Source organism: Delphinapterus leucas, chromosome 1 (genome assembly GCF_059928025.1).
Source record: "Delphinapterus leucas isolate spDelLeu-1000000601 "Yukka" chromosome 1, BTC_Dleu_Yukka2, whole genome shotgun sequence".
In the NCBI taxonomy this organism is placed as follows: Eukaryota; Metazoa; Chordata; class Mammalia; order Artiodactyla; family Monodontidae; genus Delphinapterus; species Delphinapterus leucas.
Window position 1 is genome coordinate 175,795,754 of NC_143129.1, and position 26,273 is coordinate 175,822,026.

The 26,273-nt window shown below is 47.2% G+C and overlaps 1 protein-coding gene across 2 annotated transcripts in view; it reads left to right on the forward strand.

Annotated features, from left to right (window-relative positions):
• The window catches only part of CAPZB (capping actin protein of muscle Z-line subunit beta), a 131,920-nt gene that overhangs the window by 35,063 nt on the left and 70,584 nt on the right, over positions 1-26,273 (forward strand). For both annotated transcript variants that reach the window (XM_089899848.1, XM_089899855.1), the window contains exon 2: positions 22,516-22,605. In XM_089899848.1, coding sequence (XP_089755974.1) covers positions 22,516-22,605 — 90 coding nt within the window. The remainder of the gene's footprint in view (positions 1-22,515; positions 22,606-26,273) is intronic.

A 26,273-nucleotide genomic window follows, 5' to 3' on the forward strand; every position in this document is an offset into this window, starting at 1 on the left:
CTTTTCAGGACCGTGCTTTTCTGCGTTCTAGGTACACTGGAACTGACCTTCTCCCTCCTGCCCCCTCCCCCGCCCCCCCGTTATCTGCTGAGCCTCTCCGTGTAGGCTGTCTGTCCAGTGATTCTGAGAGGCTGCCAGCTTCCTGTCTTCCTACCACATGGTCTTGCCATGTGCTCTTGAGAGAAGCAGGGAACAGAGCCGCGGGCGGAGGTGCGGCAGCCAGCACTGCCAGCTCCTCCAGAACTGGCGCTGTGTGTGGTGTTTGGGTTTTTTTTTTCCAACTGCTTTGTAGAGGTGTGACTTAACATATCATAAAACTCCTTGTTTTTAAGTATGTGTTTCAATTTTGTGATTTTTTTTTTTAAGTAAATTTAGAGTTGTGGAGCCATCCCCACAATCTAGTTTGACAACACCTTTATCGCCCCAAAAAGATCCCTCCCACCCATGTGCGGTTACTCCCGGTTCCCACCCCTGCAACTACAAATCTTTCTTTCTGGACATTTCATACATATGGCGTCACATGGATTTTTTTTAAAAATTGTTTTATCTATTTATCTTTGGCTGCGTTAGATCTTTGCTGCGGTGCACGGGCTTCTCATTGCAGTGGCTTCTCTTGTTGTAGAGCACAGGCTGTAGGCACACGGGCTTCAGTAATTGTGGCTCGCGGGCTCTAGAGCGCAGGCTCAGTAGTTGTAGCACACGGGCTTAGGTGCTCCGCGGCATGTGGGATCTTCCCGGACCAGGGCTTGAACCCGTGTCCCCTGTATTGGCAGGCGGATTCTTAACCACTGCGCCACCAGGGAAGCCCTGGATTGTTGTTTTTTGGTGGTTGTTTTTTTTTTAAGGAAATTATTTGATTGTAAAAATAATGCTTGTTGGAAAACATCTGGAAGAGCAGAAGCCAAATTATCATTAGTAGTTACCTTTGGGGAGTAATTACCTCTAGGTGGTGGGATTATAGGAGGACTTTTTATTTTCTGTAATGCTTGAATTTTTTACAGCAAGCCAGTATTATATTTACAGTCGGGAAAAGGTGTATGTTTCATTTGTGGACAGTGCCAAAAAGTATAAAGAGGATGAAAAAATAAGAGTCACTCAAAATTCCCCCTCTCCTGGATAAAACCACTTTTACTTTTTTGTGTTTTTCTTTTTCAGTCTTCTCTGAGCATATTTTTAAAATATAGCTTTCATATTTAAAATTTTGCATCCTGATTTTTCTCATTGGCATCACAGAAGTCTTTTCCCCACCTAACTTAAAACACCTTTGCAAACTTCCTGTTAATGATTTTAAGTGGTTCGTCTTTTTTTTTGGCTGCTTTGCATGGCGTGCAGGATCTTAGTTCACTGACCAGGGATGGAACCTGTGCCCCCTGCAGTGGAAGTGCGGAGTCTTAACCACTTAACCACTGGACAGCCAGGGAAGTCCCTTTAAGTGGTTCATCTTCATGGTTGTACCATAATTTACTTACACTGGGCATTAAGATTGTTTTCACTTTTTGCTACTATAAAAAGTGCTGAAATGAATGTCTTTGTAAAAGCTTTGTGTAAGACCTCTGCAGAATTCTGGGCCAGGGGGTTTGTACCTGAAGAAAAAATTTTTTCTCCCAGTTTGGAACTGTTTTTGCAAAATCGCTTTCTAGAATTCTTCTCTGAATTTCTACTCCCTGAAATGACTTACTTTGACCCCAGGATTTCCTGGAGATGGCTCCTTTATGTCAGGTTGCAGTACAGAGCGGGAATGGCAGGAAGATAAGTGAAGAGCCAAACCAGGGCTCCTGAAGATGGCGGTGCCCTTAGGAGCCAGGACGTCCTTTATCTCAACAAAATCTTGCAGTCTGGACCGTGTTTAGGCATGCTGTGTTTTCTGTAAATAGTTCTTTTTTGTTGATCCTTGGTTTTCAGCGAATGTTTTGGTTGTTTTAAGAGGGTCCAAAGAGATTTTTGATCAGATTCAAGCCAGAGTTGCCGAGGGGTGGGGAGGTGGCAGCACGGAAACAGAAGGGGCCGGAATTCCCTGGCGGTCCAGTGGTTAGGACTCTGCACTTTCACTGCGAGGGCCCAGGTTCAATCCCTGGGAACTAAGATCCAAAAAAACAAAACAACAACAACAAAAAACCCAGAAGGGGCAGCCTCAGGGGACACACAACTAAAGGAGGGCGAGGTCGAGGCCAGTATACATTCCCCACGCCCTATCCTCCCCCCCCCCACGCCCCACCCCCTTGCTCACAGAAGTTCTTCAGAATCTGAACAGAGGTTTTAAACCTGGGATGTTTGGGGCATGAGAGGGATCTGTGAATCCACCAGATATCTTATTCAAACTTTTGTATGTATGTGCATTTCTCTGGGGAGAGGGTCTGTAACTTTCATCACCTTCCCTCTGGCCTCACAGAGGGTAAGAAGCATGAACTGCCTTGGAGGTTTGGTGTCTTCCTTAACAAGGAACACCGTGTCTGGTGCACACCCAACGCTGTGGGCACCACACATCCACTGTGTGGTCTTGGTCAGGTGACCTAGCCTCTCTGCGCTTCAGTTTCCTCATTTGTGAAGTGCTGGGCACATAGGAGGCACTCATATTACCATCAAAATTATTACTTGAATTTTTGGCCCACAAGGGTTTTAAAGGCAGCCATGGACCAGAAATTGAACTGGGTAACCTTCTTTTTTTTTTTTAAATATGTATTTATTTGGTTGCACTGGGTCTTAGTTGCGACAGTTGGGTTCCTTAACTCCTGGTATGCTGAGGCCACCAATGTGCCACGTGTCCCCACCCTCTGAAGGCAGTGAAGGGGTAGACCCCAGGCTTAGCACAAGTGCACAGCCAAGAAATGCACAACAAACTAACTGGGATTCATTCTTTCAGAGTTTTCAGCCCTGAGTATCATTATGTGTATTTTCTAATTTCATTATTCTTTGAAAGCATGGTTTTAATGTAATAGTCTGTCTTAAGGATGAACTAGAGTAAATGAGTAGAGTTGGATGCAGTGATAGCTATCCAGACACTAATTCTGAGTCACTCTGCCTGGGGGACCTCAGCTCGGGTGTCTGCAGACCTTTCCTCCTTACCTTGTTCACTGGGGTACAATCCACACGTCCCAGCAGCGTGGCTTCGCATCCAGTGGTTGGCATCCAGAGCAGTCGGCCTTAGGCTAGACCAAGATTTACCCTTTCACTGTGAGGAAAGGTTGGACTGAGCTGCCAGGGTTGCATTTCAGGAGAAATGCTTAACCTGTGTAAGAGAGCAAATTGTTGTTCCATCACCTTTCCCAGCATCATTTCTAACAAATATTCATTACAAATGAATCTTTTATTAAAGTGTTTTCTGAATGATTATACCTCGAAGTGCCTTCTAAGCAGTTTATTGGGTGTGATAGTAATGTGTGTGTGTTTTAGCTGAGCTGTTGGAACGTTTGGTAGCCACCCCTGCCTGGTTGTGCTCCGGCCCTGTCCTGCTTTCTCGTGCCTGGGCAAAGGGTGTAACGGCAGCCGGAGAAACTGCCGAAGTACTAGATGTTAGGACCTTGATTCCATCAAAAAACAGAAACAAAAAACCCAACAAACCCCAGGGGCTGAATCTCACAGGAATAAGATCTAAGATGAGTGGCGTGCGGTAAAACACTCAGCGAGTCAGTGGAATCAACCCCAGGGACACCCGATGGTGAGGGGTCCCAGAACTGTGTCACATGCAGGGCACAGGCAGAACCAGGAGTGTGTGGCCAGGTGAGGAAGGGTGTGGTGATTTGCTTCAGGGATTTGAGGGGATGTTGCTTGGCCAAGAACTTGTACATCTTTGGATGGCCCTAGAGGACAGAAGGATGGACAGCGGGTGGGTTGCAGATGTTCATCCAGCGCCGTGTGGAAACAGGCTGCCTTGGAACGTGGGGGGTTTTCCCCCTCTGGTGACGATCAAGCAGAGGCTAAGAGGCCCAGTCCTTTAGGGATTTCCTAAGGGGGAAGTGGGCCTCTGAGGTCACTAACACTCTGCAATTCTGGATTCTTTTAGAACAAAAGACCTTTAACTCAAAGACTTTACTAGTTGATACCGTCTTTTCCCATGTTAATGTGAATGTGCGTGGTTACATTCTACAGGGAGGAGGTGGTGGTTAAGACTTGTATTTCTGTAACGTAGAACATTTACGTGAAGCGGCGGTTTCATACTTTATCTCGCCTTTCCACTGTGGGAGCTTTGCGAATACTTCCAAGGGGCATGTTGTTTCCTGTCTCTCTGATGGGCTTGCCTCTCATCCAGCGTGTGCCACCATGCTCCATACCTCCTTGGACTTCTGTGGTCTTGGGTGGAACCCACTGATTTTTACATCCTGCAAGAAAGAATCCTGGCCGATGAGGAAATCTGTTTTCCATCACTGATTGGAAATGGATTCCTACCCCTGCCCCCTTGCTCTGGATTTAATCTTCCTATGAGAATCAGCTAAGCCATTTCCCCCCATCACAGGACATCCCAGCACTGACCAGCAGCCTGCTGTTGGTTACAAGGGAAACCAGAAGGAGGGTGGGCAGCCCTTGCTGGTGACCTTGAAGGCTGCTCAGGGCCTGTCAGCCTCTGGTGGGGACCTGTCTGTGTACTGACTTCTTTGAACAGCTCAGTGTGTCTGAGAGCTGAGATCCTATCCTGGGCTCTCTCCGGCCCCCTTGCTCCTGTGCTGAGGCTCACTAGGGAAGCCGCACAGGGAAACGGAAGAGGTAGGGCAGATCTGGTCTGGGTTCTAGTTCCGCGTGTTAAGCTTGGACGGGGCCCCGGATTCCGCAGAGGGCGCGGGAAGCCTCTGGGATCATCTCCCAGAGCACCTCAGTGCTGAGACCTTGGGAAAACCTCCTCTTTCACTCAGCATGCTCTGGGTTTCCATAAGTTTCCTTCCTGATTGAATTTTCTCATTAAAACCCGCATTCCCTAAGCTGTCGGGCAGCAGTACACTTTTGAGGTGGAGGAAGAGTGGCCGGCTCTCTTGTTTCTTTTCTTTTCTCCCCCACCTTTCCTGAGGTCTCACTGAAGCACTGTGAGCGGCACACATGTAAAGTGTGCACAATTTGATCGTTTCTAGTTGTTTTACGATAACATGTAACATCTGCCTCCCTGCACTCCCCTTTCTCCTGCGTCTGGTCCTGCACTCCCTAGCTTTCCAGGCTCTTAAGAAGCAGCGATCCAGCTGGCAGAGCTGGAACAAGTGTTTCCATAAGCATTCCCACGATCCTTGAAGTGAGGAGCGTGACCTCGGAACCATGTGCCGGGTCCCCTCCCCTGATGGAGGAGGAGGTGGGAGGTAAGAACAATACTTGGATGGATGGATCCCTGTCTGGGGCACAGCCGGAAAGCTGAGCATTCGTAGGCCATCCAACCACTGGCGTTCTCCTGGGATTCAAGGGTTAGAGGGGAAAGTGAGTTGATTTCTACCTTCATGTGAGAGGCAGGAGCCAACAAAACAGCCCCCTTTGCTTTTGTAAAAAGCTCTGCAACGGTGCCTCCCATTCGTTTTGGTCACAGAACTTATGAGCTAAGTATAAGAAAATTGGCAAAGTACAGCAAAGATGTTTTCTCTTTGTGTCATGAAGCTCTCCCGTTGCTGAGTTGAGGCTTACTTTGCTGAGGTCCCTGGTAAACAGTTTATTCGGTTTCCCTGGGCTGGTGGGAACACGGAGAGAATGCCTTCCTAGCTTTGGAAACCTAGGAGGGTGTCTTGCTGTGACAGGACCGGGGATGAGTTTCACTGCCCATTGTGTTTTGTTTCTAAATCGCTTTTCCAGTTGCAGATTCTCCATTTCATATCAGGCCTTTCAGACTGTGCAGAAGGGGTGTGAGCGTCTTAGGCCAGCTGACTTTGCAGTCTGTATTTATTCCTGTGACCCAGAGACAGGAAGTAATTGACGTTACCATTTATTTCCTTTATTGGAAATTAGCAAGCATCCCACTCAAAAACTTATTTAGGAAAGTGTGTCTCCTGGGGCTCAGTGGCGTGCTGCGTGGTTCTGACTGCAGTTTTCCTCTGTAGGTGAGGAATGTCCGAGCTGGAGGTGATTAGGGTAATAACATTCCAGCCCTCGAGTTGTTCAGCACCTTGTCCTCAGATTTCTCCCCATCCTGCCCTCAGAACACATTGAGAGGGCCTCTGGCCTGAGGCAGAGGGACATTTCTTATATTCATGGAAGACCTTATTACTCAGTGAAGGTTCCAAATTACAAGACTGCTTTTTAAATTTATTTATTTTTAGCTACGTCGGGTCTTTGTTGCTGTGCGCAGACTTTCTCTAGTTGTGGCGAGCGGGGGCTACTCTTCGTTGCGGTGCGTGGGCTTCTCATTGTGGTGGCTTCTCTTGCCGCAGAGCACGGCCTCTAGGCACGCGGGCTCGGTAGTTGTGGCGAGCGGGCTCTAGAGTGCAGGCTCAGTGGTTGTGGCGCACGGGCTTAGTTGCTCCGTGGAATGTGGGATCTTCCCGGACCAGGGCTCGAACCTGTGTCCCCTGCATTGGCAGGCGGATTCCTAACCACTGCGCCACCAGGGAAGTCCCAAGATTGCTTTTAATGAAAGCAGTCAGTCAGTGGATTTCTGTATCTGGATGAGGTTACAGTTTTGTCTCCTATGGAACAGAAAAACACTATTCTGAGAAATTGAGTGTCCAGGTTCATAAAGAATTATCATGTAAGCCATCCTTGAACTTTGGCTCTGTAGACGTGCATGTGGAAGTAGACTCAGCCCAAATCACCGAGCCTGGTCTAGCCCTCCTTTGATCAAACCACCAACCCGTCAAACTCTGTGGGCCCAAGAACTCGTTGGTGCCGTGCCTGGATGCACGCAGCCCAGCACTGTTTTCTAGAGTTTGGCAGAAGGCCAGAGAAGCCTTTATTTTGAAATTTTAGGTTACATCCTTCTACCTTTTTCCCCTTCCTTTTCTCTGTTGACTTAACATGTAAAATGTATGCAGTGACTGTGTCCCAGGTATGTGCTAAGTGCTCTGTGAGCATGAACCCCACTTGATCTTTAAGATAGCACTATGAAGCATGTGCTGTTTAATTACCCTTTTTGTTGTTGTTTTGTTTTGTTTTTTGCAGTACGCGGGCCTCTCACTGTTGTGGCCTCTCCCGTTGCAGAGCACAGGCTCCGGACGCGCAGGCTCAGCGGCCATGGCTCACGGGCCCAGCCACTCCACGGCATGTGGGATCTTCCCGGACCGGGGCACGAACCCGTGTCCCCTGCATCGGCAGACGGACTCTCAACCACTGCGCCACCAGGGAAGCCCTAATTACCCTTGTTTTACAGATAGGGAGACCTGAGGCTCAGAAGAGTTTAGTCACTTGTCCAGGGTCACACTGCTAGAACCTGGCAGGGTCAGGATTTGAATGCAGACCTCTCTCTCAAACCCGCACTGTTAACTAGAGAGCTGTCCCTCCCTTGCTGCTCAGCTATGCAAAAATGTATGTTAAGTTCCTCTTCTTTTGGAGCCTCGAAAACAAAGAGGTGGCTTCTGTGCTCCTTAGGATGAGAAGGGAGCACGGTGGCAGCAGGTGGCCTGGCTGCCGGCAGTACGGGCTAGGCTTTGGGGTCAGACCTGCCTTTGAAGCCCAGCCCCACTGCCATTACCTGTGGAACCTCACGGTGTTGCAGTTTCCGCATCTGAGAATAACACTAGGACTTACCTCCTGGGACTGTTTGTAAGATGAGGTGAGACAGTGGCATATAAAGCACTTAGAGCAGTGTTTTAACACGTTTTAGCTATTGTTTTTATTAATGCCTTCTGAGCCCTTAAGTCCGAGCCTGCCATGGAGTAACCGCCCAGCGACAGGCGTTGTTGGCAGTGGTTGTAGTGTTGCTGGCAGGGCCTGCTTTGGCCGGTAGAGGGAAAGGTGGTCCTCATAGTGCTGTGCAGTGTTTGAGCTTAGTCTCTGGTTTTCAGAAAGATATCTTGGGATTGGAACTTGTTGCTTCCCTTTCTTTAATTATTTTTGCTCATTGAAGGACTTTAAGCTCCTTACTCAGCCACCAACTTTCTTGAGACGTAGCACTCAACGTTTAGTTAAGGATGGAAGGAAAGAAGGTTTTGAGCTTGTGAAAAATGTCTTGTTGGCAAGATGTTCTCTAAGGAAACTTGTCTGTTGAGAGAGGAATGGTGTTTTCACTCATAAAGATCGGTTTCCTCTGGCTCAAAAGAGCGAAAAAGGGGCGGCTGTGCCCAGTTTGATTTTTCAGGCTCTTGTTCCATGGCTACCCACTTGCATGCCTTCAGGTGATGTTAACCACAGAAGTGGGGGGAGGGGTGTGTGTGTGTGTGTGTGTGTGTTAATGCCATGTGGGAATGTTAGGGTCCTGTGCCCTCTGAAACTAAACTCTGTGGAAGAGGATGGTGATAAGTACCTATTGTTTAATTGAGCACTTAATATGTTTCAGAAACTCTACTAGTTTCTTCACACATACTTTATGATATTGTCCTGAAAACAATGCTGCAAGATAGGTATTATTGTTAGTTTCATTTAACAGATGAGGGAAATGAGGCTCTGGAAAGTGAAGGACTTTTCCAGACCTCCATTGCTAGGAGGTGGCAGTGAAGGATTTAAACCCTTGTCTGTCTGACTCCTAAGGTCCTTTTTGCCACTCACAGCCCAGCAAGGGGGTCTGTCTTAGGTCTTAGATATCGAGGCCGGAAGGACCTCGCTTTTAGGCATCTCCCTGCCTGGTGGGTCCTGACACCTGGAAGTTTTGTAACAGGTCTTAGGTTAAATTTACAAATTTATCACAGACTGGTAAAATGTTGCCTTGTCCTTCACTGTCACCAAAGGCTATGAAGGCTTTGGGGATGTATTTGGAGGTGCCAGAGGGCCCAGCATTGTTGCGGGAATTCCCTTGTACTGTGATGTGCTGTGCCCGTGGTTGATAGTGTAGAGTGTGACCCTGTAAGAAGGAGCTGCCCTTGAGCTGGGTAGGGCAGGCAGGGATTTGGGGGGTTTCCACGTTGATTCGCACTGGCATCTGATATAAGAGCTCAGGAACCCAGGGAAGAAATGGGCCAGCTGCTTTGGTTGACGCGTAAACACTGTGTTCTTCTTTTCCTCAAACCTCCCTTTGGATATAAGTTAAAAGGCAGGGGCTTCCCTGGTGGCGCAGTGGTTGAGAGTCGCCTGCCGATGCAGGGGACACGGGTCCGTGCCCCGGTCTGGGAAGATCCCACATGCCGCGGAGACTAGGCCTGTGACCCATGGCCGCTGAGCCTGCGTGTCCGGAGCCTGTGCTCCGCAACGGGAGAGGCCACAACAGTGAGAGGCCCGCGTACCGCAAAAAAAAAGAAAAAAGAAAGGCAGCACTGCCCTCTTGCAGATGAAATACTTAGGTTGATGGAGGCTTTGTCTCCTCCAAATCCCTTAAATCTTGCTGCTTTCCCACCACGACTTGTCCATTTGTGCTGTTTGCAGTTTGGACCCAGGCTCTCCCCCACACCTCTGGAAGCCATGTGCATCGTGTTATTGGCGGAAACCCGTGGCCAAATGTTACGAATTTCATCCAGGCCATCTTATAACTCAGCTTGGGGGAAGGTTTACGTGAATTGGCTGCTTCTGCTCTGAGAAAGGGAGGATACTTTTCTCAGCCTTCGTCAATGAACATGTGGATGATGTTTTTTTCAAAAAAAAAAAAAAAATTCTTTAACTCTTCTTTGGAATATAGGGACACTCTGCTTTAATCATCTTTGACTTTGGTGAAAGGCTTCTTGAATTTCTTGTGCCATTGAGGTAGAAGTGGACAGCATGCACGACATCCACTGAAGACGTCTCAGGATCTCCCCTACTTCTGTGTACGAAGTGGAGGGATTAGTCCCTTGTTACATGAAGCCAGCCAGCGTCCTGCAGAGGCAGCAGCTATAGACATCTGTGAAACATCGATGATCAGACAATAGGTAATGGCACCTTGCAGATCTTCTGAAGGGGTCCAGGAAACCATCAACCAGAGAAACTCTCGGAAAAAGCCTCTACTGTTTTTGAGAAATCCACCCGTCAGTCATAGTGTTTGTGAGAATAGAGTCTGTGATGCAGGGGGACAGGAGATTTCAGAATTTGGTAGGAGGTAGAACTGTCCATAATTTGCCCAACCTGGAAGAAGAGACTTCCTGCCCCTGTCTGATTTTGTGAGCTAGCAAGTTGTTCTCCAAGTCATTTGAAATTAATTTTCTTTTAGTTTGGGTTGGTTAACATTCTCTAGAGATTGTTTGGTCACAGGAAGCAAAACATGTTTTGTTCTGTGTCCTTCTCTGTTATTCAGTACCCAGGATCTAGGACAAGTCGCTTAACCTTCTGAGCCTTGGTTTATTTATCTGTAAAGCTGGGGTAATAGTGCCCATCTCAAGGAGCTGTGTGACGCTTGCCCAAAAGCCACACATGCAGCGTCTGGTCCACAGTCGGCCCAGAAAGTAAGCTAGAGAAAAGAAAATGTTATTAAGAAAATCGTAAGGAAAAGAAAATACACTTACAGTACAAAATATGTATTTATTGAAAAAAATCTGTGTATAAGCGGACTCACACAGTTCAAACCCATATCGTTCACGGGTCAACTGTGTAAGTATTCTTAACGATGCCATTGTTAATTCTAATATACAGTTTTATTTTAAATTGTATTTTTAAAAAAAGTAAATCCAGTCCCATTCTTCACTTTTGACTTACAGTTAAACTGTAAGCAGATGGAAAGCGCTAAACTGTATATTAAATAGATTTGTTTTCTGGTCCTGGCTCATGTTTAGTTATATGGTAGGTTTTAATTAGTTATGGATAAGTCTGGGCCTCAGTTTTCCTCATTAAAGAAAAAAAAAAAGAGGACTTCCCTGGTGGCGCAGTGGTTAAGAATCCACCTGCCAATGCAGGGGACGCGGGTTTGAGTCCTGGTCCGGGAAGATCCCACATGCCGCGGAGCAACTAAGCCCACGAGCCGCAACTACTGAGCCCACGTGCTGCAACTACTGAAGCCCGTATGCCTAGAGCCCGCGCACCGCAAGAAAGAGTAGCCCCCGCTCGCTGCAACTAGAGAAAGCCCTCACGCAGCAACGAAGACCCAATGCAGCCAAAATAAATAAATAATTTTTTTTTTAAAGTTGCCAATTAGATGGTTTCTAAGATCCCCTTCAGCTTATCATTTCTGTGATTCTGTTTTAAAATCTGGAGAGGTAGAGGGGAGCACACCCAAGATAAAATGCTCCAGTTCACCCAGCTGGCCTGTTAGCAGAGCCAGGAAGAGTGCGTGGGAAATCTGGCAGACGGAGATCCATCCGGAGCCGTGGATGTGTCCGCTGTCATCTCACCTGGGGTGTTTCCCCGGGTAGACTCATCACCGCTGCTTTGTATGGCAGAGTCATAAAGAGCAGGCGGCGCTTGCCTTCAGGTTGGTGCTGATTGGGAACCGAGTTTCCATGCGTAGAACGGGTCATCAAGCTTTCTGAGGTACTGGCGGGGCTCGATAGAGGTGGAGGATGCCGGAGGGAAGGGGCATCTCTGCTCCCAGGGGAGGTAGAAGACCCCAAAATACACTGCTCACCTTGCTCCGAGCAGTGACTTCTTGAGCGGTTAGAATGTGCTTGCACCGTTGTGCCTCCTTCAGGACCCCGGTTGGCTAACTCGTCATTGAGAGTTTTCGCTGTTCCACCAAACTCACCAGGTAAACTTTGTCCCTGCAGAGAAGCCATTCCTGGTTCTGCAGTTACAGATTTGGGGAATGTAAACATTGAATGAGTTATCTGAAACCGTTTTAGTCCTCAGCCCGTAGCAGAGATAGAGCTCCACCTCCTGAGTGATTCATTTTGGATCCTCCACTCCCTGAAGAGACGTGTAAGGGAAAAATCAGCGGATGGCTGTTGTAGTGTTTGACACGGAGCCTGAATGTAGGTTGCTAAGTTTTGCTCCAGAATAAATATATCTTGGAAATTCTCATTGCTTGATAGGGAGTCAAGGTAATTTTGGGGTCTCTGCTAGGACGGTCCCATTTGTACGTTTCTGATGGCCTCAGCTGGGCTTGGGAACACCGGTAACTAGGGAGAAGGCGAAATGGCGGGAATATTTCTTGGTGCCATTCCGGACTGGAGAGATGGGTCAGAGGACTTTGGAAAGAAGGCCAAACAAGGAGAGGATAGTACAGAACAGAAAAAGAGGGGGCGGAGGATCTTCTGTGGGTGAATATGGGCTTTGGGCAGCTCTTACTACTGTTTTCTGCCCAGGAGTTGTGTCCCTTCTCCCACTCTGGTTGTAGGGGAGCCGTGCACTCCTCGTAAACAGAGCGCGGTTGCTGTGAGTGGGGGAGAGTTGTGGCGTCTGCTCTCCTTTGCTGGTAATGACTTGGAAACTGAAATAACACTCCGCCTGCCTTTCTAGAGACTCCTGGCAGCCTAAATGGAAAACTTGTGTCAAATGAGCAAAAAATCAGGGAGGAAAGGGCCCTTGAGCACCCAAAAACTATTTTGTTAAAGTTCTAGCAGATACGCCATGTGCTTCAATCCTGGGAGAGCTCCTGGCGCTTGTAGAGGACGCCCTGTGGGGATGCCCTCGAGGGTCAGATGCTGCGCCACACACCTCACCTCATTCCCAGTGGCCCCGCAGGGTGGAGCATTGTTAGGCCCATGTTTTAAGGTTTGAAAAACTGAAGCTCCAGGGGATTAAGTGATGACTTGCTTACTTCCACCCTGCAGGTTAAGTGGAAGAATAGGAACTTTTATTATTGGATCACGTCTGTGCCTTTACAGGCTTAGACTTCTTTGAGAAAAGGATGAAAGCTGTGGGCCCTTAACCTTAAAACACACACACACACACACACACACACACACACACACACACACACACACACACACACACACACCCCTACACTGTCAAGGTGCTCACAAACTGTGGGACTATGACTCTGGACCCCAATTTATGAATCTGTGATTTATTCCTTCTCTCAAAGTTGGGGCTTTTCCCGTGTTCTTTTGTTTCTTTTTGTTTTTAACAAATAGGCTTCTAATTTCCTAATCCATAGCAGATTAGATGAGGGAGTGTAGCTGATGGCCTGTCCAAGAGGTAGAAAAATTTAAAACACAGACACAGGGCCATGTTCCAGGAATGGGCACTCCTAACGGTGTCCTTGGCCAGTGAAAAGTGGTATGACTGTGTTCATTGCATTGTCCTCTGTGTAAAAACATGGACCTTATAATACATTTAAGAGGGAGTCCCATCTTTTAGGATTAATAGAAAGTTGGTACATTTGCGCCTCAGTATATCCACGGGGGATTGGTTCCAGGACCCTCTGCAGAGACCAAAATCCAAGGACACTCAAGTCCCTTATATAAAATGTCATAGAACAATGATTACAGTCGGCCCTCTGTATCCGAGGGTTTCGCATCCCTGGAGACAGAGGGCCAGCTGTGCTTTGCTTATCTGGAAGAGGTCACTGGGAGGAGTGCCCCGTGCCTCTGTGATAATGGGATAGCTCTAAATATAGAGTAGGACGGTGCAGTCCTTCTTTCTTGCATCTTTTTCTGGCTGTCTTCTTCCCTGGGTCACGAGCTCCTGGAGGGCAGGGACCACGTCTCAGTAGTTCAGCTCTGTGTGCCCAGTGCCTCCACGTCACCCAGCAGTTGACTGAATCAAGTGGAAAGATGGCATGGGTGTAGTAGCAACCTCTCATCATGATACAGGATCAAGTGCTGATTCTGCCACTGACTGTGTGACCCTGCACAACTTTCTCTGAACCTCATTAGCTGTCTGTAAAATGATGGGGCAGGGCTTAGATAAACTTGAAAAGTATATCCGGACCTAAATTTCTGTGATCTGGCAGATTTTTTTTTGACCCAGAATTTTATTGTGTCAACAACCTGGTTTTCTTTTCTTTCTTTCTTTTTTTTTTTTTTTTTTGGCCATGCCATGCAGCTTGCAGGATCTTAGTTCCCCGACCAGGGATTGAACCAGGGCCCGTGGCGGTGAAAATGCTGAGTCCTAACCACTGGACAGCCAGGGAACTCCCCTGGCAGAATTTTTTTTTTAAAGCAGAGACTCGTAAAGTGATTGTTTTCACAGTGCTCAAAACCACATTAACCCAAGGCACTGAATTAATTCACCTTGAAATGGTTAATTTTATGTTGAAGATGACCTTGGCCCAGCTGTGATGATATACAGTGGACCCCAAAAGGTAAAAGGAGGCTTGATCTGCCAAATGGGCTTTCACTGTGGTTTTGATTAACTTGGTATAGGGTTTTGGATTTTCCCATGGGAAGGAAAGTCATCCCAAGGGAACGCTTGTGTTTGTGTTTGGTGAGCCATCAGCCTCTATGTGCTGCTGTCATCGCTGTGTCCCTTCCAGAAGATTCAACCAGAGGACACTCAGTCAGTGGAAGAAACACTTACCTTTTTATTAATCCAAACTGTGCAGTTTTCCAGAGTGACCTACAGATGAGTGGTTGGCTGGGCTGGCCTGTGAATCTTCCCCAAATGGCCCCCAGGACAAACTTTTCCTGAGCCACATGGCAGAAAACAGATTCAACTATTAAACAAAGTTGCTTGTTGGGTCACAGATTATACAAGACAAACCATGGTTAGATTAGACTCCATAAATTTGTGATAAATCAGCCCGGGCTCCAGTGAAGTTTACCTTTGTGTTGTCTGTGAAGTATTTTCTAAGCCTCCTGGGAATGTAAACGAGTGAAGGCCTTGATGAATTTAAGAACAAACTGTGAAGGCCTTGAAGCTTTGGTTGGTTGTTTATGTATAGACAGATGCTATGATCTGGGGACTTCCCTGGTGGCTAAGAATCTGCCTGCCAATGCAGAGGACACGGGTTCGAGCCCTGGTCCGGAAAGATCTCACATGCCGCGGAGCAACTAAGCCCGTGTGCCACAACTACTGAGCCTGCGCTCTAGAGTCTGTGCGCCTAGAGCCCGTGCTCTGCAACAAGAGAGGCCACCGCAATGAGAAGCCCGCGCACCGCAACAAAGAGTAGCCCCGGCTCGCCGCAACTAGAGAAAGCCCGCGCACAGCAACGAAGCCCCAACGCAGCCAAAAATAGAAATAAATAAATAAAATTTTAAAAAAAAAGTACTGATCTGCCTCAGCCAGTCACTAGAGCAGGCCACGTAGGACTTATGCTCGGAAAGCCAAGTGGTTTGAGTTACTGCTTGTCCTTGAAATTACAAACACTATTTTAAAAGGACACACACAAACATACACACACCAGCGAGGCTGCAGCATCATCTTCTAGCAGGTGGTCCCCACTGGAAAACTTAGTCATCTCAGACTTCTCATTTCTAGTAGGTGCCCTTGGCTTGTCTATCCTGCCTCTTAAAGTCTTTGACCCTCCCATCCTCTCCAGCCCTACAGCCAGAGCCCTGGTTGCTTTGGAGGCCCCTCTTCTGACCCTCTTGCCCCCAAAACCTAGTGACTTAAAATAACAGTAAGCCTCACATTATGCATCTCCAGTGGTTTTGGGGGGCCAGGAACTCAGGAGAGCCTTGGCTGGCTGGTTCTGGCCTGGGGTCCCGGGCTGCTGCAGTCAGACAGCTGAGGCTGGAGCACGGGGCTGTCCGGGCGGCTCACTTGAGAGTCACAGGGTCTCTTCACGTGGCTTTTCCACCTGGGCTCCGTAGCTCTTCCTTACATCAAGGCCGCCTCAGGGCAGTTGTTGCGCTGTTTACATCGCCGCTGGGGGCTTCAGGCGTGGGTGTTCACCAAGCAAGGTGGAAGATGATGCTCTTTTCTGGCTCAGAAGTGACAGAGGTGAATCCTGCTATTCTGTGTTGATAAAAGCAGTCACAAAACTCTCCCCATTCCAAGGGGAGGGGACGCGGACTCCACCTCTCAGTGGAGGAATGACAGTCACGTTATAACGGGGCGAGGGGGTGGGAGAGCTTGCTAAGGAACCGTAATCCGCTTCACCTTCTACAACACGACAGTATTCCTCTCAGTCCTCTGTGGGAAAATCTTCCGGGGCTCCTAATCCCTTCTGGAGAAGCACGTTTTAAACTTTTAAGGGCCAAGCAAGCTGTACCTATAAAGTCGACAAACGCAAGGCAGCTGGGAGCACCGAGGCTTTGTCCCCAGGCCTTGGAGCTCCGCGGAGCCCGGAGCCTGCTGAGGGCACCGCTGCCCTCAGAGGGAGGGCTTGGCTGTAACCTAGCCTTGCTGTGGGCCCTGCACCAGGGCCACACCCCACTGCGTTGCCTTTCTCCGAGCGCGCCTCGGCTCTCCTGGCCTCCCCTCATCTCACTGCGCCTGCTGCCTCCGTGTCTGCCCGGGGCACCCCTGCTTAGCCCGTGATAACCGGTGCATGTACCCCCTCTTCTGAGGCATCTTTTGCAGTTCCCTGTACCACTCATATGGACCTTTGTGAAACGTTTTTCATTTTTGTGGATTGGTGTGTTTATTGTATCAAGCTTTTTTGAGTTTATTGCAGGTTGGGACATGTCCTGCTCTCTGCATCCCCGCCTGGGGACTGAATAGCTGTTGTTAGGTGATGATTTCCAAATTAGCCTCTGCCTTTTTAGTTCATTGAGTAGGCCAAGTTTCACAGTTCTGCAAATTGCTGGCAACACTACCCAGTGTCTGAAAATTCCTTAGTAGATTTTTTAAGCTGTAGTGTTTTATTTGATTTCTTATTCTGAAAAATTGTTCTAGTCTGTATTAACAGTTGTTTTACTTGTTGTCATTTTTAAGCAGTTTGTGTGTTTCTTCCAGTCATGTGAAAAAGGAACAGAAAGTGAAACATTCCCCAGCTCAGTTTATATTCTGAAAAAACACAACCAAAAATCTAAACTGACACCTTGAAGCCTCACCAGCTTAAAGCAGGGGAGCTGTCCCCTCCGTATTCTGACATCCTAACAAGGACTCATCTTCTGTCTTTTTCTGTATAGATTTTGACTACACCATAAGTTCCTGGAGACAGGGACTTCATTATGTTAACCATTCAGCGTCAAAAACAGTGCTTGTTACCTAGGAAACCCTCAAATAATTATTGAATGACTAATTGAATGGGCAGAGAATTATGGAGAGTGAAGTGAAATGGTCATTCTTTTCTTCCCCTAAATTTTATTTATTTATTTATTTATTTATTTATTTATTTATTTGGCTTCATCGGGTCTTAGTTGTGGCAGGTGGGATCTTTCGTTGCAGTGCCCGGGCTCTTCGTTGCAGTGTGCGGGCTTCTCTCTGATTGTGGCGTGCGAGCTCCAGAGTGCATGGGTTCAGTAGTTGCAGCATGCGAGCTCAGTAGTTTTGGCGCTACGGCTTAGTTGCCCCGCGGCCTGTGGGATCTTAGTTCCCCGACCAGGGATTGAACCCTCGTCCCCTACATTGGGAGGTGGATTCTTAACCACTGGACCACCAGGGAAGTACATCATTCTTTTACTATTTACCTTTCAACCTGGAAAACGCCACCCATGGAAGGTGGAACTGGGAAAGCTTGTTTTATGAGGGAAGTGTCTAGGATCAGTTAGGGTTTCAAAGGAGCCATCACGTGGAGAGCCCTTGGTCATGGGGTGGCAGTATACAAAATAATGGAAAGCCGGGAAATCCTAGGAATATAATTGATACGTGAAGAAGTGCACATCAGTGTATTGTGAGCTATGTCTCATCTCTGCAGCTTCTATGTCCCATTGCTCTAGACATCACACTTGCCTCATATGATCATATGCCTCACATGATAGGCTCTTTTGTGGATGGTTCCTTGAGGGTCAGGACTAGGTTTCATTCACTGGGCCTGATTCAGGGCCTGGCCAATGGCCGGCACTCAAGGCTTGGTTGTTGAATTGAAACCTAGTTGTTGGCCTGCAGGGGGCTGTTGAAGGGCAGGGTGGGTGTGGTGGGTGCATCTGCGCTTAGGCTGGGATACAGTGCACAGCCCACTAGAAGGACTCTTAGAGGCCCTCTCCCCAAATCCCAGACCATGAGGTTAAGTGAGCAGACTAGCTTGCACAGACATCCAGTGACAGGGCAAACTTTGGACTCTGAGCTCCTAATTCCCAATTTCTGTCCTTGTTTGCTCTTGTTTGTATTTTTTTCTATTACCTTTAAAAAATATTAAGTGAAGTGAAACTGTGACAGTGAAACAGAGAGCTCAGAAATAAACCCATGCATATATGATCAATTAATTTATGACAGAGGAGGCAAGAATATACAATGGGGAAAGGACAGTCTCCTCAATAAATGGTGTTGGGAAAATTGGACAGCTACATGCAAAAGAATGAAACTGGACCCCAGTCTTACACAATACACAAATATCAACTCAAAAATATTTAGATCCTTGATAACTATAAAGGAACATATTAACATATATGTAAGTTTAAGCAACATGATATTATGAACATCCTTGAATCCATTATTCTGTGCAAGACTTAGACGAATAGCAACTTTCGTCTTCCCCTAGTGGCTTCTTGCCTTATAACTATTCTTCTCACTCTTCTGAATTTTGTATTTAACATTCTCTTGTCTTAGCTAATAAGAAAGAAAGCCTTGCTATACTGGTTTAAAATACAGACATACACACACACACGCACACTGTGCGTGTGTGTGTGTGTGTGTGTATCTAAATAACAGTTCAGGATTGCTGGGTTTTGAGCATCCTAGGTAGTCCCCTTGGACTTGCTTCCCCTCCCCCACCATCATTCTCTTTCTGGGGCCACTCATGTTGTTGTACGTAGCTGTGGACCATCCATGTTTTCTTCATTCTCTTGTGCTATTTCCCGTTTGGGACCCTCAGGATTTGGGATGACCCCACCCCCACCCCCCAAGCCAAGGGCTCCAGTTAACTCTAATTTTAACTTTTCACAAGCTGTCATTAAGCTTTCCCATGTTGCTTGGCTTATGGGAAGCTTTTAGTCACATTTTCTAATTTAATGCTAGTTAGACATCCTTAGCCTTAGAAATTTGTAGTGAATATTTCCTATTAAGATTGTTGGGATTAATGCAAAATACAAGTTAGACCATTTTGCAGTAGTATTTTAGTGCTTTCAACTCAATCCAGTCAGAGGACTGTCCAGAAGGAAGCCTTCATGCTACCGGCACCCTTGGAGGGTGCGGCCGTGGTCAGCGTATTGGGGTTGGGGGCATGTGAACAGGCTCCTTGGAAGGGTTAAAATAGTGTCTTTTCATGTTGATCTTCTCTGGTCAAGTTATGACTTTCCTTTTCCTAGACTATAATACACTACTCAGTTTCTAGTTAATCCCTTCTGAACATCCCACTGTGTTCTGGATTAAAGATTCAGTGTAGAATTACTTTATTGCTGGCAGGAATGGAAAATGGGACTGCCATTATGTATGCCTCCATATCGTTTTCCATGGTGGCTACACCAATTTACATTCCCACCAGAAGTGTAGGAGAGTCCCTTTTTCTCCACATCTTCACCAACATTTCTTGTTTCTGGTCTTTTTGGTGATGGCCATTCTGACATGTGTGGGGTGTTGTATCATTGTGGTTTTGATTTTCGTTTCTCTGATGTTTGGCGGTGTTGAGCATCTTTTCATGTGCCTGTTGGCTATCTGTGTATCTTCTTGGGGGACTCTTGTTTTTTTTTTCTGATATTTAGTTGTAAAGCTAATTATATATTTTGAATATTTTGAATATTAAAAAAAAGATTCAGTCAAACTACTTAAAAGGTGTAAACTAATGGGCCAAAGACCTTAACAGACCTTAACAGACATCTCACCAAAGAAGATGTACAGATGGCAAATAAACACATGAAAAGACACTCAACATTACATGACGAGAGAAATACAAATTAAAATGAGGTGCCATTACACATCTATTAGAATGAATGAAATCCAGAATTCTGTTATCGCCAAAAGCTGAAAGGCAGGTGGTGCAACAGTAACTCTGGTGGGATGCAAAATGGCACAGCCACTTCCAAAGATGGTTTCGCAGTTTCTTACAAAACGAAGCATACTCCTACCACACAATCCAGCAATCACGCTCCTTGGTGTTTACCCAGAGTAGTTGAAAACTAATGTCCAGGAACTTCCCTGGTGGTCAGTGGCTAAGACTCCACGCTCCCAATGCAGGACGTCTGGGTTCGATCCCTGGTCAGGGAACTAGATCCCACATGCCGTAACTAAGAGTTCGCATGCTGCAATTAAGACCTGGTGCAGAGGAACGAAGGATGGGAGGGAGGGAGGGAGGGAGGAAGGAGGAAAACTAATGTCCACACAAAAAGATTTCTGGGTTGGGTCGAGTGGGGCAAACGTTATAAAATACTTACATTTTAAAAATTAAAACACGTGTTTGCACACATACCCAGAAAACACTCCCAGTCAAATGTGTCCTACTGCGTATTAAACAATTCACAGGTATTAATCAGATCATTCCAACAAGCCTGTGAAGTAGACACTATTCCCATTTTATGGATTATTGACCTTAAAAATAAAACAGCCAGTTATTTTACCCGTAAAATGGATTTATTCAGCAATTGCAGAGAATTGCAATTCAGGGATGGAATAGCAAAGACTATAGGCAAGTCCAGAAAACAAAGGAGAGGAACATTATAGAGAAAAATGAAGTTGGGGTGGGGGGGTTGCTTAGAAGGAATGTCCATCAGAGGAAGGCGAGAGTTCAGGGTGGTGATGGCTTCCCATTGCCTGGGCTCGCTGCTGGATAAGGAGAAATCTTTCCTCCTGCTGGCAATACAAGGTCCCTCTCTTCCTGTTGGGATGTGTAATTGATGCCTAGTGCTGGTGCTCGAGAGCTCCCCCTTCTGGCCTCCTGACTCCATTTTAAATGTGGTTTCCTTTATTCGGTTTCACAGGATAAATAGAGGTTCCTGGAGGTTAAGAAATTTGCCCAAGGTCCTAAGTTAATGAATGGCAGAACAGAGCACTGAATATAAGTCTCTGTAGTGTCAAATCAGTTTATCTGTGTTCTTGACCCTAGAAGTGATGTTAAAATGTCTCCCCATGTCAGCTGGCCACACCCATGTCCCCGTGGCCTTGGCTGGCATAGAAGGCACGGCACAAGTAGGGAATACCTGGTTGCTAGAATGTTTCACTAAGGAAAACAAGTGCTCTAAGGTTTCTGGAGTGTGTGTGTGTTTCTTTGCAGGGTATAGCCAGTTTGTTGTGTGTCCCAGAATAAACTGTCACCGATAACCATCTTGAGCAGGGGACAGGTTTTTTGTTTTTGTTTTCTTTTCCAAAAACAGCCTGCTGTATATGCCACATCGATTACCTGGGAGTGAAACTGCTTCCAGTTAACTTATGTGTTATGTGTTACGTCTCTGGTGTATACAAAGTGGGTCCTTGCGTCCCACAGCCTGTTTGTGGTTGATGTACCTTGAAGTGCAGATGGTTGGATTCAAAGGTTATATTTCATTACCGCCAAATGTGGCATTTCCAGGATTACCTTGTACACTTTATAAAGATTCTTAAGCGTGTTGATGTAGGGCTTTCAAAAATCCTGAGATTGGTCTGAGCAGAGCAGATTCAGGATACAAATCAGGCAGTGCCTCTGGTTAGTCGTGTTGGGGGCTCCATGCGCCTTACTTGCACTTCTTAGCGTTGCGTGCAGTGGTCTTCATCATTTTCCTGGGCCCACCTTTCCCACCTTATTTCTCGTTGCTCCTCTCGAGCCTCTGGCCTTCCTCCTGTGTTACAGCCCACTGTGCACTGAATCAGTACTCTGCACCCTGCCAGACGCTCTACCGGTCTCACCCCGCTCAGTTCCTTCCTTCCTCTCTCCATTACTTACTGCATGTTTGCGGTGACTGGCACGTCACGTGGTGGCCCTCGGTAAATATCTGCTGCGTGAGTATCAAACGGAGAGATTATCGTGAGACGAGGGCAGTCTATCCTCCCGCGCCCCTGCCGCAGCACCGACCCGATTTACGAGTCTATCCTCCCGCGCCCCTGCGGCAGCACCGACCCGATTTACGAGTCTATCCTCCCGCGCCCCTGCCGCAGCACCGACCCGATTTACGCACTTGTTGTTCACTCTGCCAGCGAGAGCGAGCTCTCGACTGTAGGTGTTTCAGGTCTTGGTCTGTTTTGCCGGGGCCTGGCACCTGGGAAGATGGGCCCAGCCTCAGTAGAATGACTGAAGCACTTAAACGTTTGTGCGCATCTTGCCGCTTGTTCTTTGCCTGGCTTTGTCCCTGGCTTGGAGCTCATCAGGGAACCTGGTCAGGTGACATTTCCTGACGTTCATGTCCAGGTTACAGCAAAGAACAGTGCCTAACCTGCTGCTCGAGCCTGATCACTGCAGGACCAGTTGGGAGTTAATACGTCTGCCGGTCTGGAGAGCTGCTGAAGGAAGTTGATGAGGCTTTGAGACGTGGACTGAGCAAGGCAGCTTTCCAAACTCTCCAGCCCACTTCCACATGCTGAACTGTTTTTTGGATGCCTCCACTTGAGACAGACACTGCCATCCGGGAGGGACTGGCTAGTCTCCCCCCAGGAGCTGTGCCAGAGGGCCCACTGCAGACCTCTTTGGTCTCAGGGTACCTGGGCAAGCTGCAGCTGCCAGAATGCTTTTGAAAGGGGGGTTTTGGTGTTTCTACTGGCAAAGTGACCCAGACACTCCTGTTTCTCCTTTGACAGAGTGATCAGCAGCTGGACTGTGCCTTGGACTTGATGAGGCGCCTGCCTCCACAGCAGATCGAGAAAAACCTCAGCGACCTGATAGACCTGGTATGTGCCTTGTTCGTATGGTTTTCTTTGGGGCTGGGGCTCGTACTAGATTGCTTTTGTGTACCCTTTTCCACACACAATTCAGATCACACAAGAAACCTCCTCTGTCTCCAACTAGACACCACCAGTGGGTTATGAGATTCCTCCAGAGAGGAGATGGGTTTCCTATGATTGTCATTCTTTCAGTGCCACCTATGTAAATCGAGCCCAAGACAGGAGCTCTAAAGTGGATACTGCCTGTTCCTTTCCCCCAGCTGCCTTCTTTTCACTCTTAGAAGCTTACCTTTAGGCCTAGGGAAGAAGAGGCCCCACAAATCCAGCAGGTGTTCAGCAGTGCCTGGTTCCAGGCTTTACTAGTCTCTTTGCCATTGTGGAAGTTTCTCCAGCCAAAGCAGTACAAAAATCTAGCCTCTCAAATGCTTTGGTGGCTTCACTTCTATTTTGAAATGGCATAAAACACAAAAATGGGCTTTTAAAGAGCTCATCACATCTACTTTTTAAAATGTTTATTTGTTTATTCATGCATATATATGGAATGATTGGTCTCAAAATGATGCCAGAGATTAACTGGCACCATAATATTACTTGAAAATGTTCAGAGTATTCAAAAACACCTATAAAGCTATGGTAAATAATGAAAAGAAGTAAAATAAAATCAGGCCCCAAGAGCCAGCCGAGTTAGTAGATCATTTGGCCGGTGAGTTCTGGCTCCGGGTCAGAACCTGAGCCCTCCCAGGTCGTCCTCTGTTCTTTTCACTGTGTTCCCCATCTTCTTGGGTGTAATTATCAATTGCCAAGCATTGCTCATCAACTAGATGTCTTTTAAAATAGTAGCTTGAAAACTTGTTCATATGCTGTGTGATACATTTAGTTCTGTTGTATGCATTCAGAACAGTTTTACTAGGGGAAAACGTGACTGCAGGAGACTCATGTCATTCACAGATAACTCTCCCCGCAGCAGTCTGCAAGGTCCGTTGTGCAACTATTTGTGTATTTATAGAGACACAGACTCCCAATGAGAGGCAGCTCTTTGAACAGAGTCGAGCCTGTGGATGGAGTTGTCAACTTGCTTGCTTTTCCATGTAATAATTCAGGAAATGAGGTGGAGGAGGTTTCTCAAGGTACATAGCCCTGATGAGAAAGCCAGCTACAGGTGCTTGTGATGGAAGCACCAAAGCTACCTGCCCAGCCGTTTTAGATGACTGTCAAAGAACAGAATGCTGAATTGTGATGCGAGGGAACCCACCATATGCCCGGAATGGTGTGTGTGTGGGGGGGGAAATGCCACACCCAGAGCCCTGGGGCAGGGGGTGGGGGGGGGCGATGTAGATGGCTGAAGTGGCCTTGATGTAAAGAAGAGGTCTGGCCGGCAGGCGCTTTGCTCCTGTCACTTCTTGCCCTGTGGGGTCTGATGCTCTGTGGCTTGTTCTCAGATTTTTCTGGGGGTGCCATACGTACATTTGGAGCTTTATGTGAAAGATCCTAATTTTTAAACATTGGCTCAAACATTGGATGGTCGTGTGAAATGTGAGTCAGAGGAACGGTCTCTGTTGGGAAATGATGCAATATAAAGTTGGATGGGTAGGAGGTATCCTTGGAAGTCGGCAGGAGGGCTTGGATTTGATGTGGAATTGTTGCCATCAGCCCACATCCTGCACTTTGGACACGGTGTGTTGTGCGAAGCGTTCTCCTCGCGCTTTAGCTCTCATTTAACTCTCAGCAATCCTGTCAGGTAGCACCGCCAGACGCAGCCTGGGAAGTGCGGTGTGGCTTGTTTTTCTTGGTTGGAGAGTTTTGGTTGAGCAAATGCGGAAGTGGGTGGGCAGAAGCCGTGGGTGGATCAGGTCCCTGACCTGGTCAGCTGCAGAGGCTGACGCTGTGTTCCCACTGAGCATGACAGTGTGCCCGGCTGCGTTTAAATTTAGTTTGCCAATTCAGTTATTACTGTACTTTAGAAATAGACCAAGAATAGAAGTAAGAGATGAGCAAATTTTTCTCAGTGGAGTCTTCTTGGTGTTTCACAGGCTATTTTGTTCTTATGGCAACTGAAGTGTTTTCCTATAGCTGTGTTGCTTCTCTGTGACTCGCTCGTCACTGTTGCAGAGATGTGTGTGTAGCTACTTCTGTGGAAACCTGGTCAGCTGGTATACCAATTGCTGTCTATACCAATTTTACTTGGGCTCAGCAGGGAAATTACAGCATTGATGGTGAATGAAAGAGCCGTGTCAAGAGCCGTCCTTCACCTTGGCCAGATAATACTGGGTGAGAGAATCGTCCTGAGGGTTTAGTTTGCAGGAGGACACTTAGACCCAGGTTGACATCCCACACTGTATCTGTCCCTGATGTGCGATGTGTAGTATGTGACGTTCCCGAGATGACTGTCAGAGTGCGCTGTTTTCCCACTTGTAACATTGTCATCTGTAGAACGTGACTGGAGAGGGGGTGGAGGCGGATGTCGGTTGTGGGGTCGGCAGCTACCGTTTGCTGAACACCTGCTGTGTTCTCTGGACTGAGCTGGATGCTGCTGTTTGTGTTACTTATCATTTCATCTAGTTTTCACAGTACCCCTCTAATGCACATAAGACCGCTGCACCTTTATTGGATGACGTAGACTCTGAGGAAGAAGCAGGGTGGTACTCTGGCCAACCAAGCAGCACCGGGAATCCTCCTGCCAGGATAACTGCTGGGTACCTTTAGGTCGAATCACTTACACTCAGAGCAGCAGATTAAATATGGTGTGTCTCCCTCATCTGTCTGTCTTTCCTGTTTGGGGGGAAAATGTTAAATAATTTAATTCATTTCTAATCTGAAATATTTTAAACATAGATGTATTATGGAAAATAATTTAAAGTTCACATAATTAAAAGAAAACCAGAGACTTGAAAGACGTTCCCTACTTTGAGCCGGGCCACTCAGACTGCGCAGTTCGCTCTGGTCCGCTGCTTCCTGGAGAGCCTGGAAGGCACCGACTTGCCCTCGCCAGGTTGTGCAGGACCCGCCTTGAGCCCCATCTACCTCCAAAGGCTGAGCAAGAGGCCATGATGGACTCCCATCATCCAGGATGGGCTGGGGAGTTGGTATTCTCATTAATTTTTTAATTTGAAGTGTGATGAGTTTCGAAATGGAAGTGGAGCCTGACTTTTCACTGAATTAGGGTCTGGTAAGGCATGGCCTCGTTAAAGCTATATTGACATGCTCCAAAAGCCGTTTGAGGCCCCTGCTATGCACTGTAATGCATAAGGAGCATTTGGGTTGGTTTTGTAGTCCTGGAAATTACTCCTTTGAATGTTTTTCTTTCATCACTGCTGTTTTTCTTCCATTTTCCCTGGGAATGACTGGTTTTCGTTTTGTTCTGTTTTTTGCTATTGTTTCTTTTTAACTGGATTTGCAAAATTCTTTCTTTCCTGTAAGAGTCCGTTCGTGCTCAGTGTACCGCTGTGGCTCTGAAGTTCACTTGTAGTTTTAGTTCCTTCCCAAAGCTGTAATTTTAGAAAACTCGCCCTGTCACGGGTCTCCTAGAAGCAGTGCATCCGGGCCTTTGTTCCGTGTAATCTGGGATCAGTCAGACGTTCTCAGAGCGGCTAACGCCTGGCCCGGTGCACAGCACTGCAGTCACTCCTCCCGTGCTCACCTGCCGCAAGTAATGACGGGGAGGTGGAGGTTGTATT